General features: G+C 40.0%; 1 protein-coding gene across 1 annotated transcript in view; it reads right to left on the reverse strand.

Moving 5' to 3' along the window:
• The window catches only part of NKAIN1 (sodium/potassium transporting ATPase interacting 1), a 28610-nt gene extending 20904 nt beyond the window's left edge, over nt 1–7706 (reverse strand). Inside the window, exon 1 of the mRNA XM_075853377.1 lies at nt 7285–7706. Within this exon, the coding sequence (XP_075709492.1) occupies nt 7285–7338 (54 nt within the window). The 5' untranslated portion in view covers nt 7339–7706. The remainder of the gene's footprint in view (nt 1–7284) is intronic.
• Between the last annotated feature and the right edge of the window lie 9320 nt (nt 7707–17026).

Here is a 17026-nt window from a genome sequence, read left to right on the forward strand (position 1 = left end):
GCAACTTTTGCACTACAAGATTTGCTACTTGGGTGTTATTACCTCCCCATTAAAGGAAAACCTGCAACAAAAGGGCAGTGATTTCCCAGCAGAAATTGACACGCAGTCGATTAAAAATTACGCACCGCAGGTTAATTAATGAACGGTTTCTCAGCGTATTTTTTCTTGCAGCGTGTGCATGAGATTCGTTCACATCTCATCCACTCTGCTGCTACTGTATTATGTTGGGCAATATCTGCAGTGTTTACGGTGGGTGAACATACCCTAAAAGACCAGAGTTTTAAAAGAAGCCAACACTAAAGAAAATAAATAGCCACCAGTAATGGGGTACGTAGTTGCTTAAATATAATTGTTTTAGACCTTAAAATGGATTTCGTTCTAACTTTGAAACAGGCGGTTAGGTAAACCTAATTTGTAGAAAATCTACTTTGGTAAAAATGGAAACGTGAAAAGATCATGTTGGGTGTGTAAAACGTATGGTGTACACATCAATAGTAATACATATTATTAAAGGGATATTCTTATCTTAGAATGTTATGATATATCGCTAGGATTCTGGTTGGTGGGTGTCTGACCACCAGGACTCCCAACTATCCCGAAAACCAAGGAACCAAGGTCCCTCCAACAGTTCTCCAGCACAGCGGCACTGCCAGCCACCCACTGTGAAGGGAACTGCAACACAGCTCCATTCACATGAATAGCACTGTGTTGTAGCTCCCTGCACAGCAGGTGCCTCAGAACGTTTCAGTAGCCACAGAGCTCAACTTGTGCTATGGCTCTCACATTCTGAGAATTGTGGGGTCCTGTTAGTTGGACCCTGCCGATTTTAGGGATATGCTATCAATTCCTATAGTTGGAAAACCCCTTTAATGTTGGGCTGTCATCTACAGCTAATAAAAATCAGATAATTGATAAAGTGATTATGGAGGGAACATTAGGTCGATTTTAAGATTATCAGAATCGAATATTCGTTGATTCTAATCAATCACACTATGAAAACGTATGGAAGACAGTGTAGAGTGAGACATAAAATGCCACCATACTTGAAAATAAATTATATCAGTTGAGCTGTTTGTCAGCGTGTTACCCTGTACAGAAAAAAATTTAGATATCAAATGCCAGGAGAGGTAAAGTGGTCATAGACGTTGGATATTTTGTCTCGATCAGTCCTGCCCTAGTCTCTTATTTACCCCAAACTTAATGGTACCAGAGGCGACTGGCAACCTCTCATCCCCTCATGCTTTCATAGAATTAACATGCACATTAGACGGAGGTGACCCTGCCTGTTGATGGTGAAATTGGTTACTTTAAAAGAACACTCAAGGCAAAACAGATACACTGTGTCATGCATAGTACAATCCCTATTTCATTGGTGTCCTTTAAATTTCTGTGTCATGCTCCTCCCCCTTAGGCTCTGCTTTGTTTTGCACAATGTTCCTCTAATTGTTGCCCAAAAGTAATTTCAGTTGGCAATTTTTGACCACGTATGGCAGGCATTACAATGTAATAACCTATATTTTAGGCTGCCTATCATTTTGCTAAAAAGGTTTAGATAATAAATGCAAGCGGATGTCAGTAATGTCACTTATTTCTCAACACTTATTTCCTCCAAATAAATTGTTATTCTTATACTCTGCGCACAAGCATCTTACAGACTATATTTTATATGCCGTCTAGCCCAGAGTAGGGTTCTAGTCTACATCCTCTAGCCATATTAACACTACAGAATAAAAATCAAAATTGGCCTATTTGTTCCTATCGCAGAAGCCGTCTGGATACAGTGTCTATGTCTGCAACTAACAAAGAGCTGTGTGCACCTCCCATGTCAGCAGGGGACAAGTAGCAGTTAAAATGCTGATATCAGTGAGTGGGTGCTCCCCGACTGGGGTGGACTCCACTAGAAGAATATCACTGTCCAAGCTGGAGTCATGTGGATGGTAGATAAATATTTTACTGCCGTTACACATGATATAGCAGTGAAATAAGACCAAAAAGATTACAATCTGTGTATATCCGCTATACAATAAAGACGGTTTACATATTGTGCAAATCATTTACTCGGAAATTAAATCCCCATTCATGACATAGACCTTTCCGTCAATTAATATGTGGAGTTTATCCAGCAGTACATACACCCATGTGTTAAAAGCCAGATGCTCCTCCATGCAGGAGTTGGGAATTCCCTGCAAAGCCTGAGCTTTATGGTGAGGATCTAATTACGCATATGTGGCTCCATATTACATGAAAGTAAATGTTTGCATAGGAATAATGTTTTTTTTTTTAAATAGCATCTACAAGATATCTCAAAAGAGTAAGGCTTCACGACCATAAGAAAGGAATTAACATATATAGAGGACCACTGCTTGTTTCCAGAGTCAGACATGAAAAGGACAAGGAATAAGAAAGTGCAAAGGCTAAAGGTCAGAGACAGACTGGGGATGTTTGTACTGCATAGGATGAGAATTCCCACAGCAACTCAGTCAACCAACCCTGCAAAATGAATATTTCATACCTCTTTTGAATTAAAGGACGAGTCAACTAAAAGGCTTGAAATACATGTAAGATACTCATTATCAGATTTCAGTGAAGCGTAAACATTATCATGGTGAGGATATGGCTATTCGAGCCGAATCTACGTATATAGGTATTTATCATTATTATAATATATTGCGTAATTATCTGGATAGTCTCGTCATTCATCATGGTCAATGTTAAGATGTACAAGTAAAAGTTACTGTATACCTTTAATTCCTTAACTAGCGCAACCTTTGTTTTATCTGGTTTCTGCTGTTGGTCGCATCGGTTCAGATGACTATATACAAAAGGTTTCTGCCTTCTTTCCCTCTGATGAGTGGCAAGGTTACAAATGGTTACAGACTTTAATAGGTGTCATTTCTACTGCTGTATTACTGGACAAACATTAGTTCTAGACTCAGCATCTGATCAAATAAAGACCATAAATATACCGTAATAAGGTCAAGAAAATAAATTTCCAGTGCAGTAACCACAAAGGTTAAAACCACAGTGTTACCAAGCCAGAAAATAGTGATTGCTTTAGCTGACTGCTTAGAATAGAGAAATAAACCTTGTCATTCAAGGCACACCCGAGTATTACTGGGTCAGGGGGCACATTTTTATATTATTATATGATAAATACCAAACGTCATTCCTCTTATATGCCTCTAAAGCTGGCCTAATGCTGAACATACACATGAAATTGCTGTTATCAAACATCTATCTTCTGACTCCCCCATAAACATGCACGTTTAGATTGGCCGAGATTGAAATCCAACATGCCAGATCCCTTTTTTCCCCCGATGACAGATATCAAGGATCTGTCCCATACACATCAGCTTATCAGACAATCTCGCTGAAATCAGCGGGGTTGGCTGACATTTATCTCATGTGTATGGCGGGCAATACAAAGGTCAAGCTGGAGCCAATCTGATAAGCTTTCCAATATTTGTCACTATAGGGATGTTGCTTGTTCTAGGATCATACATTGCTAGATAGCTAGAAATATCAGGATGACTTTGCCTGTGAAAAATTATTCTGATTTTACAAATATTGTTAATGCATATTTTCTCACATGACAACCGATTAAATGTCACATTGTAGTATTTAATGAGTAATGACAGGGAAAACTTTGAAGCAAATCCCAAATTTGCCATGATCGATAGAACAAACATAGTAGTAATCATTATTGATTGTTGTTTCTAGTAATATCATTAAGAATTATCGTTACCTATCATACATGGACTGCTCAAGTCCATCAGAGTGGGGGACCCCTCCGCAAGAAGTTTATATGCCCTAATAGCACATGTGGACAGGGGTTTCTTTTACCAAACAGTCACTTTAAGGCACAGCTGACACTACAGTTCTAGGGACCTGAGGTCCTTTCCTGCCCTAAAATGGGAACTGACTTTAATAGATAAAACTTCCTGTTCTGGAATCTATCTGCCAAAAAATCTGTGTTAGTTTAGAAAATGAGAGGCATAATCCCTGTATTAAAAACACCATATCATAGAAAATCCCAGCTGTTTAAAGGGGAACTGTTAGCTCTCCTGGCATGTCTAATTTAGTAATATAGTTTTGAAAAATCTATTCTGGAGAATATAACTGGAGAATCTTTTCTTAAAAAACATAATGCAATGTCTTTTTGTACATGTGGCCCCACAGGCCCAATTACTGTTACTTTATTTTTATTTTTTTAAAAACTGTTCAGCAAAAATCTATACAAAACTAAAAAACATAATGCATTCATACATTTCAGGAGGAATCACAGAGGAATGGCATAGACATGTCAGGAGGGATGTGAGATTCTTTTTAAGATAAAATGAAACTTTCGATTTGACCATTCGGACAGTTGTTTGTGATTAATGCGATCTTCAAAGATTGGAGCTAATGTTTACCCAATAAGGATATAAATATTGCAACTTATTCCAAATGCCGAAAGTTTTACACAATCATTTGCAAAAAAAAAAATACAAAGAATACAAAATAATAATGTAAAATAAATTATATTTAATTCTGTTCATCAAAAGGTCACATTTCTTTACGTGTTTTGTGCTAATTTTGAGTTGAATCCTGCATTATATCTTGTGAATATTCAATGATGCATTCAGAAAACTGATGGAAGCAACTGAAATCAGTCAGCACTGTGCTGACAGACACACCCTAACAGCTCAGCTGGGATCTTACAGCTCTATGCACAAATACCTCAACCACAGATGACACTATTTTCTAAGAAATTTCTCTTGTCGTCTGAAAAATACTTCAAAGTCTTCTGATGAAAATTATAGATTTTTCAGGATTTATACACAGTGATTCTAGTAGACACCATCGGACATAATCAGTTTATGTTCAAAATAATAGTATGCAAGCAACACAAGGCTGATTGACCTAATAGTATGTTTTTGGAATAAAACCAACCATGAACATTTTTTTAATGTAGGTGGGTTCTGATATTTTCAGGAAGCTTAGAGATGTCTTAGGGTGTCACTGTCAACCAATCCAACTGTTCCTACCTTCCCTTGTATTACGTGGCACTAGAGGTCGCTTTTCCTTAGTAAATATTACGCACGTAACTTGGGGAGAACAAATGACAAATGCTGATGCTGCTCTTTTCTGACTAGAATACATGGACCCAGCACTGTGAAGCAACTATTTTAAGTAAAGCTTCATTTAGGCCTGCACTACATCACGACTCCTAATGCATGTTTGTGCTCCCCTGAATCTATGATCCAATGTTGGGGCTCATTCATTTTACACGTATAGAGCAATGAGGCTGAATCTACCTGAACCAACCAACACGTCCCATACATGTTGGTATCTCTAGGCTACTCCACCATGGCACCTAATGCATGTCTGTGTTCCCCTGAATCTATGATCCAATGTTGGGGCTCATTCATTTTACACATATTGTATGGATCAATGAGGCTGAATCTGCCTGAACCAACCGACACGTTGTCCCATACATGGTGGCATCTCTAGGCCACTGATGTGTTTGCTTAGCTATTCCTTTAAATTCCAGCTGAAACCCTATAAAATATCTTTATTTACCTGGTTGAGAAGTATAGTATTGGTTTACTAACTGCCATTTTTGCCACAATCGTATACAAAAGGGCAAATGGTAACAATAATCTGCAAACCCATCTGAAAAAGAGATCTCATCTGTTAAAACTAATAATCACCATATTCACTGTGATTGAGGAAATAACAGGGTTTTATCTTGCAACGTGGGGAATACCTTTTTGTAATATTGCTCCCATCAGAACAAAATATCTATGAGTAAATAGGTGACAAAGACAATTATTTATGTATTCCATCTGACCGGGGCAAGGGGTGTAGATAATAGCGGGCTTGCATAGCATGTGCCCTGAGAGTCAGAAGGAGCGCCAATAAGCCATTATTGAGTAGGGTGAAGGAAAGCTGGGGACAAACTCTTAGGTTCTGTTCATTTCATTTTTGTATACATCGGAAGTATACATTTGGCGTATTCCCTTACCTATACCTCCAACATATGCCACTGTATAAATTGGCCACACTGGCAAATTGGCCACAATTGAAAAAAAAAAAATGGATACAGCCCGGTATACATTTTTGGGGAGGTAAAATTTTTCAGAATGCTGTGCTTTTCTATACACTAAAAAAAAAAGTATGTCGATGCATACCACTCCGATGGAGGCCAGCTGGACACTCTTTTGGCCTCTGTAGGGTGAATGGGGGTCTATGGCTATGTTCGGTACATACACAAGGAGATTTCCCAGCGCATACGCCAACATTTTATTTAAACAACGAGATGTGTACGGTCTAAATTTGTAAACCCAGATACTAGAAAATAGAACAAGGCAGGTTGCCTGTCATAGATAATAAAGCTCGAAATGCTATGACAGCCATTAAAGCTGAACTCTAGAAACAAACTATGTGTCCTTATTTGTCAATTCAGAAAACTGGGAATCACTCATGATTCATATTTGTAACTAGAAGCACAAAATCTGAACATGTGTCCTTATGAATGAATGAAACTAGTTGTAATAGCTTCAATAATCCACTTCACATGAAAAATCATTTAAAATCTATAAAGAGAAGTTAGTAAATACAGTAAGTACAGTGAGCAATCTGAAAGTGTGTGGGGGGGGGGGTTCTACTTTCTGTCAAATGTCACAGCATAAAACTCTGTCCAAAAAAACATCCATACTTAGAATATTGGAGGATATTAGATGGTGCCATTAGTGTGGTCGCATGTAAAATAATTGGAAAGATATACACAGATTAAATTATTTTTAATGGCGCAATATGCTAATTTCATTGGGTAAAACAACTAAAATTCAAATACTGAACCTTTTCAATAAGTGTTGAAAAAAACCATGATTGCATTTTCAGAGGACGCATTATAGCACACAGAGTAATATGAATAGCATACATGTAAATGCTATATGTTCTAAGAAAGACAGACTTACTTTTGTATTTACAGATGCATCGTGTCACACATGACAATGGTATTCATGAGCATTCAGGACGTAAGTATTTTTTAATGTGTCTAAAATCATCTTAATAGTAATAAATGACTATCTATAATGCAAATGGGAATGATGGTTTACAAGGAGACTTTGCCTGTACAGGATGAATTAGAAGTGTTTGGAATCTTACAATGGGAATATTGATATAATAGGATGCTGTAAAGTCATTTGGATAGCATAATTATTGTAAATGCAGGAATGATGTGTTAATCTTGTTAATGTTTCCCAGAATCCCATCAAACCGGTTATTGTTTTAACTCACCAGCTGCAGGCAGCAGATCCCAACCAAGGTACATCTCCCAGTGCATTTGCCCATAGCGGACAGCTTGAGATCCTACAAACAGCAGGCTTTGGTGTAGACAATCCTGATCAGATAAGGTAATCCTACAAATGTCAGCTCCTCAGCCAAGGATATTCTGCATTTTCCCCTGTAAAGAAAAGGCCTGATGGCTTACAGGACCATGTTTAGCAATGCCACCCTACAAATCTACATGCTATATAGGAGAGGAGGAGCAATCAACCTTATGTCCTCTTTGTGTTGGTCTATTGTGTGTTTTGTGTATAAGAGGGGGGAGGATAGGAGTGGCAGGCAGAGAGGACAAGCCACACACCCACCCACCCTATAAGGATTCACCCTCCCCTCCTCTTGGATAGTAGGGAGCATGCTATTCACTCCTTCCTGGCCAGTCCTTGGGTGTGGAGAGAGGAGGAGGAGGAGGTGAACGACAGCTAGAGAGGGGGGTGCAGACCAGAAAACACCATTTGCCACCCCCTTCCTTTTTAATACCCACCAGAGAACGAGTGCCAGCTGCAAAAGCTCTTTTGTTACATTGCAGAAGAAAAGCAGATCCATTCAGTGTATATAGTGCAGCATTATATAGAACATGAATATTGGTCCTTCACCTCTATGCTCTATCCAAAATTCACATGAGCATCATATTTGATGAGCAGATCTCTAAGCCTCTGAGGTGTCTATGAATTGCTTTGTTCGGTACAATGGAAGTGGCTTGGTAACCTCTGACCTTTTTTTCACAAGGCTTTTCTGTAATCTATTAAGGTCAGATTAGTTTATTATTCTCCCTTCCTATGTTTATATCAGAAAGAAGGAGCAGTTATTTTCAGATAACCGAATGAGACCTTTTTCCTGCCCATTTTCATCTTTTACCAGTTCTGTGTCTGCTACAGATCTAAACAACTTTTTTTTCACATTTGTTTTTATTGTGATTTTTTTAAACTAACTACAATAAATACAGGAGTTACGTTATATATTTTGTGCACAAGAGGAAAAATATAAAGTACAAACAAGTCTGTCTATAGTAGAGGCAGAGCAATGAGAACATAACAATCAAAACAAATACATTCCTTGCACTACTTTGAAATATTAGTAAATACCTTTAAATGTGATGTACACAGGTAAGAGTGGGTTGAGATCAGGAGAGAGACAAATAACCGTAGACCATGTTACAAAGAAACTGTGTTGTATTTGCACGAGACCCAAATATCCCATCTATTGCGAAATGCATGACCCTTGTTTAAAGAGGAAGCAATTATGGATTTATACCAGCAGTTACTATTAATACCTGTGATAAATTCTGAGATTGTTGGTATTTTATTGGTCTTCTAGTGTTTTCCAATTTTGGTACTTACTGCTATTAAAGTATGTAGAATTAATGTTTGGTGCGTTTACAAAAATTTATTGGAATTTAGGCAAGCGTACATATCTTGACATGATGGAAAAACTTAAGAAGACTATTACCCTATATATTATTATTATGTTTTATTTTTTCAAACACTTGCCGCTGCAGCCAGTTTTGACCTTCCTGACAGAGCCTGATTTTTAAATCTGACATGTCTCACTTTATGTGGTAATAACTTTGGAATGCTTTCACTAATCCAAGCAATTTTGAGATGGTTTTCTCGTGAAATGTTGTACTTTATGTTAGTGGTAAAATTTGGTTGATACGTTCAATGTTTATTTGTGAAAAGCAAAAAAAATTGGAGACAATTTGGGAAAATTCAATGTATCTACTTCTAAGACAGACAGTAATACAACATAAAATAGTTACTAATTAACATTTCCCATATGTCTACTTTAGATTGGCATCATTTATTGAACATTCTTTTATTTTTCTAGGATGTTACAAGGCTTAGAACATAAGCAGCAATTTCTCACATTTTCAAGAACATTCCCAAAACCAATTTTTTTGGGGACCAATTCAGTTCCAAAGTGGCTTTTAAAGGGGGCTATATGTTAGAAACCCCCTTTAAGTCACCCCATTTAAAAAATGCACCCCACAAAGTATTCAACAGCATTTTGCGAGTTTATTAACCCTTTAGGCGTTTCAAAAGAATGAAAGCAAAGTAAGGGTATGTTCACACGCGTTTTACACCTCGAATTACGCCTGAAAAAATGGCTCCATTACGCCTACAAACACCTGGCCATTGCTTTCAATGGGTTTTACGATGTTTTGCAGATATTCAATTTTAATCATTTTTTTTCCTGTATACAGCAAGTGTTAACAGAGAAACGCATATTTACTATCTAGATTCTGCAGTTTTTAAAACTGCTAAAAAAAAAATTGCTACTAGACCCAAACACAGGCCTCACAATTGAATGAGCACCTTGTGTATTTTGGGGCCTCCTGTTTATTAGGATGTTTTCTAGGCACCACTAAAGGTTTGTAGAGGCCTTGAGGCGCCAAAAAAAACCAAAACAACAACCCTCAAATGACTCCATTTTGAGGTTTTAGCTTAACCTTTAGCACCCCAACATTTGTAAAGCAACTTCTCACGAGTACGGTAATAGCCCATATGTGGAGAGGCACACGGCAGGGCTCAGAAGGGAAGGAGCGCCATTTAGCTTTTGGAGCGCAGACTCTGCTGGATTGGTTTCTTGGCACTATGTCGCATTTCCAGAGCCCCTGAGGTACCAAAACAATAGAGACCTCCAAATGTGACCCCAGTTAGGAAACTATGCCGCTCAAAGAAAATTTGCAGTGTTGCCTGGTATAATATGGGCACCCTCACTTTCAGCCGATATGCTTGGGCGCGCCTCTTCCTGGTTCCCAAATATTAGGCCATGCAAACCACTTCTTGAAACAAAAGGAAAGTTCACCTTTGGCCTGCACATCAGGATGTTTTTTGATCCCTGCCTTACTAAAGCCATAATATTTTTATTTTTCTGTTGATGGAGCGGTGTAAGGACTTGTTTTTTGCAAGACAAGCTGTAGTTTCTATTTGTACAATTTTGGGACACATACATTTCTTTTATCATTTTTTGCTTCCTTTTCTGGAAGGGGAGATGACCAACAGCAATTCTGGAATTGTTTTTTAATCTTTTTTTTTCCGTGTACACCAGGCACAATGAATGCCATGTCAACTTCATTCTGCGGGTCGATATAATTACGGCGATACCAAAGTTATATAGTTTTATTTTATGTTTTACAGCTTTTGTACACTAAAATTACCTTTAAAAAAAAACAACACATTTGTTTCCTGTGTTGCCATATTCTAAGAGCCATAACTTTTTTATTTTTGCATTGATAAAGCTGTGTGATGGCTTGTATTTTGCGGGATGGGCTGTAGTTTTTATTTGCACCATTTTGGGGTAAATGTGACTTTTTGATCACTTTTTATTAAATTTTTTGGGAGGAGGGGTGACCAAAAAATAGCAATTCTGGCATTGTTTTTCATATTATTTTTTTCTTCCATGTTCACCGTGTGGGATAAATAACATAATAGTTTTATATGGATGCAGAAATTACAAATGATTTATAGTTTGTTTTTTTGTTCTTTCCAATAATAAAAGACTCATTATGGGAATAAAGGGAGATTTTTGGTCTTTGAACTTGGTTTTTGCAGCAAAGTTCAGCTGTAATATACAGGTGAAGGTGCTGCTCAGCCCTCACCATGTCATAACTGTGACACGGTTTGTGGGAACTCCTTCCTAATTGCACCGTATATATACGGTGAATGTCAGGAAGGGTGAAAGTGACATTAATTTCAGGGCACTTTACATAATAAAATGGGTTTAAGTACGTAACATTAGATAATAAGAAACAAGTACCAAGTACAAGTACAGACTGGTACAGAAGGAGACAGGACCCTGCCCGTTAGGGCTTACAATCTTCAGGGCAAAGGGGAAGGAGATAGAAGGTGAGGGTAGAAGCTGTTTATCTGGAAGTGTAGTGGTAGCAAGGTTACTGTAGGCTGTAAGCTTTTCTGAAGGGGTAGGTTTTCAGGTTGCTTTTAAAGTTTTGGATGGTGGCAGAAATCTTAGAGATGATAATGTGAGGAACAGGCAAGGGGAGAGCAAATGAACAAAGTTTTGTGAGGACCAGAGATGACGTGTTGGGAAATATCAGGAGCTTAGGGCAAAGATATTTGGAGGGTACAGGTTGTGGACTGCCTTGTATATTAGGGTTATTATTTTGAACTGAATTCCTGGGCAATGGGTAGCCAGTGAAGTGATTAGTAAGGGGGAGAGGCAGAGATGGAATGAGGGGATAGGTTGATTAACCGGGTTAGCAGCATTAAAAGTGGATTTGAAGGGTTCCAGAGTGTTTAATGGGAGGCCAAAAACAATGTTGTAGTAGTTTAGGCGAGAGATGATGAGGGCGTGTACAAGCATTTTTATTTACTCAAAGGGAATGTGTCACTAGAAATTTTTTTTATTTTTTTTTTTAGTTAAACAGTTAGGCCTCATGCACACAACCGTATTTTTTCCCACCCGTAAATACTGGCGTAAATACGGGTCCGGTGTCACACGTATTCGACCCGTTTTGCACCAGTATTTACAGACCCGTGCCCATAAATATGGGTCCGGTGTCACCCGTATTTACGGGCACGTTTTTGGCACTGCACTAATCGGCAGCCCCTTCTCTCTATCAGTGCAGGATAGAGAGAAGGGACAGCCCTTTCTGTAATAAAAGTTAAAGAAATTCATACTTACCCGGCCGTTGTCTTGGTGACGCGTCCCTCTCTTCACATCCAGCCCGACATCCCTGGATGACGCGGCAGTCCATGTGACCGCTGCAGCCTGTGATTGACCTGTGATTGGCTGCAGCGGTCACATGGGCTGAAACGTCATCCAGGGACGGCCAGGACGTCGGGCCGGATGTCGAGAGGGATGCGTCACTAAGGCAATGGCCGGGAGACCGGACTGGAGGAAGCAGGAAGTTCTCGGTAAGTATGAACGTCTTTTATTTTTATTTTTTACAGGTTGCTCTTTATTCTGATCGGTAGTCACTGTCCAGGGTGCTGAAAGAGTTACTGCCGATCAGTTAACTCTTTCAGCTCCCTGGAAAGTGACTATTTACTGACGTCGCTTAGCAACACTGCCGTAATGACGGGTGCACACATGTAGCCACCCGTCATTACGGGAGCTCCATAGACTTCTATGGACTGTCCGTGCTGTTATTACGGCCTGAAATAGGACATGTTCTATCTTTTTTAACGGCACGGGCACCTTCCCGTAAGAAAACGGGAAGGTACCCGTGGCCAATAGAAGTCTATGAGCCCGTTATTACGGGTCGTAATTACGACCCGTAATAACGGGAGTTTTTACGGTCGTGTGCATGAGGCCTTAGTGTATACATGATTAGACATTGTTAGAATTTTTTTACATTTTTTCACAAGTCAGGAAATATTATAAATTAGATTCTAATTTATAACATTTCCCTGTGCTGGTCACTAGAGGGAGCAATTCCCAAAATTGCAGCATTGGCATGTGGTAAAGCAACCACATTGCTTTATGCTGAAAATTTGGTGTAAACACACACGCTCTAGTGAGCTCACAGAATCCCTCCTCCCTTATCCTGGCTAGTGCCAGGAAAAAGGAGGGGATTGAATGTTCAAGCCTCCTACACTGTGTGCCGCCATTTTTTGAGCGAATACACAGTGTAGTAGGCTTACATACAGTGGTAATCACACACTAAAACACGAACATACACAGACATAACTTACCTGCTCCTGCCGCCGCCGCTCCTTCCGGTCCGTCTGCTCCCTCCACTCTTAGTGCTTGCTTCAGAACACATGTCCGGAAGCCGCGACCGGAAGTAGTCATCTTACTGTCCGGCCGCGGCTTCCGGTCCACAAGAAAATGGCGCCGGATGTCGCTTGGCCAAAGACCTTCCATTTGGCCTGTGTGGGAGCGGCGCATGCGCCATTCCCACACAGACGGCGTACAACATAGTGAATGCGAACGGCTCCCGTTCGCATTCTCTATGGGGATGTATGTGCCATATTCCATCTCTGTATGTGTCGTTAATCGATACAAAAATGGCAGCCCCCATAGTGAAGAAAAAGTTTGAAAAAAAAAAAGTAAAACACAAACTCACAAATAAATCCAAATTTTTTTCATAAAACACTAAAAGCAAATTGATCGCAAAAAAATTTTTTTTGCAACACCCTTCCTTCAAGGTTGAGGGAAAATTAAGTCATGTTTTTGAAAATGCAGAAAAAAAGTGCTTGCAGAGGAAAAACACAGACAAGAAAAACGTATGACACACGAAAACCACACTGACCAACTCAGTCATATGCATTAAAAATGGCTAGTTTTTTGCAGACTCAAATTGGACGCATTCGTGTGAATAAGGCCTTAGGCCAATAGAGTGGAGCATATTGAGTAGGAGTTGGTGGTCTAAAGTGTCAAATGCTGCAGAGAGATCCAGAAGAATCAGTAGAGAATAGTAGCCATTAGATTTAACCATCAGATCACTTGAGACTTTAATAAGGGCAGTTTCTGTAGAGTGCGGAAACCAGAGTGTATGGAGTCAAGAAGAGAGCAAAAAGATGGATGATTAGGCGAGAGTACACCAAACGTTCCAGGAGTTTAGAGATTAAAGGGAGATTAAAGACAGGTCGGTAGTTAGCAGCGCTAGACAGGTCAAGAGATAGTTTTCTCAGTAATGGGGTTATAACACCATGCTTAAAGAGGCTCTGTCACCAGATTTTGCAGCCCCTATCTGCTATTGCAGCAGATAGGCGCTGCAATGTAGATTACAGTAACGTTTTTATTTTTAAAAAACGAGCATTTTTGGCCAAGTTATGACCATTTTTGTAGTTATGCAAATGAGGCTTGCAAAAGTCCAAGTGGGTGTGTTTAAAAGTGAAAGTCCAAGTGGGCGTGTATTATGTGTGTACATCTGGGCGTTTTTAATACTTTTACTAGCTGGCCGTTCTGATGAGAAGCATCATCCACTTCTCTTCAGAACGCCCAGCTTCTGGCAGTGCAGACACAGCCGTGTTCTCGAGAGATCACGCTGTGTCGTCACTCACAGGTCCTGCATCGTGTCAGACGAGCGGGGACACATTGGCACCAGAGGCTACAGATGATTCTGCAGCAGCATCGGCGTTTGCAGGTAAGTAGCTACATCGACTTACCTGCTAACGCCGATGCTGCTGCAGAATCAACTGAAGCCTCTGGTGCCGATGTGTCTGACACGATGCAGGACCTGTGAGTGACGTCACAGATCTGCACTGCCAGAAGCTGGGCGTTCTGAAGAGAAGTGGATGATACTTCTCGTCAGAGCGCCCAGCTAGTAAAAGTATTAAAAACGCCCCGATGTACGCACATAATACACGCCCACTTGGACTTTTACTTTTAAACACACCCACTTGGACTTTTGCAAGCCTCATTTGCATAACTACAAAAATGGTCATAACTTGGCCAAAAATGCTCGTTTTTTAAAAATAAAAACGTTACTGTAATCTACATTGCAGCGCCTATCTGCTGCAATAGCAGATAGGGGCTGCAAAATCTGGTGACAGAGCCTCTTTAACCCCTTCCCTCGTCAGACATTGTTCAATTTTTCATTTTTGCTTTTTCCTCCCCACCTTCCAAAAGCCATAACTTTTATTTTTCCGTCGATATAACCGTATGAGAGCTTGTTTTTTGCAGGACGAGTTGTAGTTTTCCATGGACCATTCATTGTACCATATAATGTACTATGAAACTGGGAAAAAAATTTTGCGAGGTGGATTGGGGAAAAAAAACAGTGAATCCTCTTATGGGTTTCATTTTTATGGCATTCATCGTGCAGTAAAAACAACATGTTAACTTCATCCTGCGGGTCAATATGATTACAGCCATACCAAATATATATTGTTTTTTTGTGTTTTACTTTTACAAGGAAAAAGTGGGAAAAAGCGATTGTTAAAAATAAAATTTGTTTTGTGTCGCCATATTTTGAGAGCCATACTTATTGTTTTGTCAATTCAGTTATGTGAGGGTTTCTTTATTTGCTGGGTGAAAAATGCTGCAAATAAAAAAAGGAAAATTAAGCGCAGGCAGTTTAAAATCTGCTCAAAATTCCCGAAGGAATTCTGAGGCAGATTTTTTCTGCCTGCAAAGAACTCTGTGTGAACAGTGCCTAAGACATACTTCTCACATACACTATATGAACAAAAGTATTTGGACACATGTTTTAATCATTAAATGCAGGTGTTTCGTTTAGTCCCATTGCCACAGGTGTATAGAATCCAGCACCTAGCCCTGCAGTCGCCTTTACAAACATTTGTGAAAGAATGGGTCGTTCTAAAGAGATCACTGAATTCAATTGTCGTACTGTAATAGGGCACCACCCTTGTAACAAGTCAGTTTGTGGAACTTCTTCCCTCCTAGATATTCCAAGATCAACTATAAATGATATTCTACAGGGAGCTGTGTGTGACACTATTACTGTGTGGGGCCTAAAGCATAGCTCCCAACCGTCCCGGATCCAGCGGAACAATGTCCCGCCCAGCCCCAGACCCTCCCTGTTGCCAGCCATGCCCCCCAACAATCACGCTGCCTGCGCTCAGCGTGACCACGTCACTGTGACGCTCAGTGCAACACAGCAATAGCAATTCGCCTGGAGCGAAGGAGCAGAGCATAGCATACACACCGGAGCAGAGCACTGCAGAGAAAAAGAAGCCACAGGACAGTGAGTACACAGTTTAAATGTAGTGCCTGGGAACACTAGCGTTTCTAAAATGATAAAATAAATGACATTATTTTATGATTTCAGAAACTCGTGTCTCCAGGCACATTCTTTTTGCGGCCCACCTCGTGGGACTGCTGTAACTTCTCCCTCTCCTGGCAGGAGAGAGAGAATAGTATTAGTGGTAAAAGAGCGGGAAGGCCCACTGTTTCTGGCCTTTCCCAGCCTGATACTACCAGCCTGCGGCCGTCACTACAGATGGTCGGGTACTGGATCGTACCCGGTTCTCCCCGACACCCCTGGTGGCGGTGGCGGTGGGTACCGGGATAATAATGGGGGATTAGTTGCAGCCTTTTAACTGGCTCACACTAAGCCCCACCTTAGTAATGGACGGTGTCAATCAGACTACTGCCATTACTAAGGCGCTAATAAAGGATTAAAAAAAAACACACATAAGAAAATATTTTTTATTGAAATAAGAACTCCCCCACACAACCCTCTTTGACCATTTTATTTTAAAAAAAACCTGTAGCTCATCGAAGTAGTCCAACGAATCTACGACGTAGTACAAATGGTCCAGCGGAACCTGCAAAACAAAAAAAAGAAAGTTAGTAATATGAAGAATAAAACAACTTCACCTCCAGCGTCTTCTGTCTTCCCAGCGCTGCGATAGAAACTAGACGTCAATGAAAGATAATTCCCCTTCATGTAACTCTGCTACCTGTTAACTGAAAAGTCATCCACCACAGGGAAAAAGGTTTACCCCATCATGTCTGATTCCCAGGTGTTTATTTGTGGTACACCGCCATGGGGAAACATTTTTCCCTCTGGCAGATGATTTTTCCATTGACAGGTAGCAGAGTTACAGAACAGGAAAAAAAAAATGCCCCATCATGTAACTCTGCTGTCAACTGAAAAGTCATCCACCACAGGGTCTCCCTCTGGACTTTCATTGTTCTCAGCCTTTTGGTTTGTCCTGCAGCTGCTGCTGCCGTGATGAGCAAATGTTATACCCAAGTTAACACAAAGACGATATTACCTGATCCATAATATCTGTGATATCCATACAGTCTAGAGATCTGC

This window comes from Rhinoderma darwinii, chromosome 2, assembly GCF_050947455.1.
Source record: "Rhinoderma darwinii isolate aRhiDar2 chromosome 2, aRhiDar2.hap1, whole genome shotgun sequence".
NCBI classification, from domain to species: domain Eukaryota; kingdom Metazoa; phylum Chordata; class Amphibia; order Anura; family Rhinodermatidae; genus Rhinoderma; species Rhinoderma darwinii.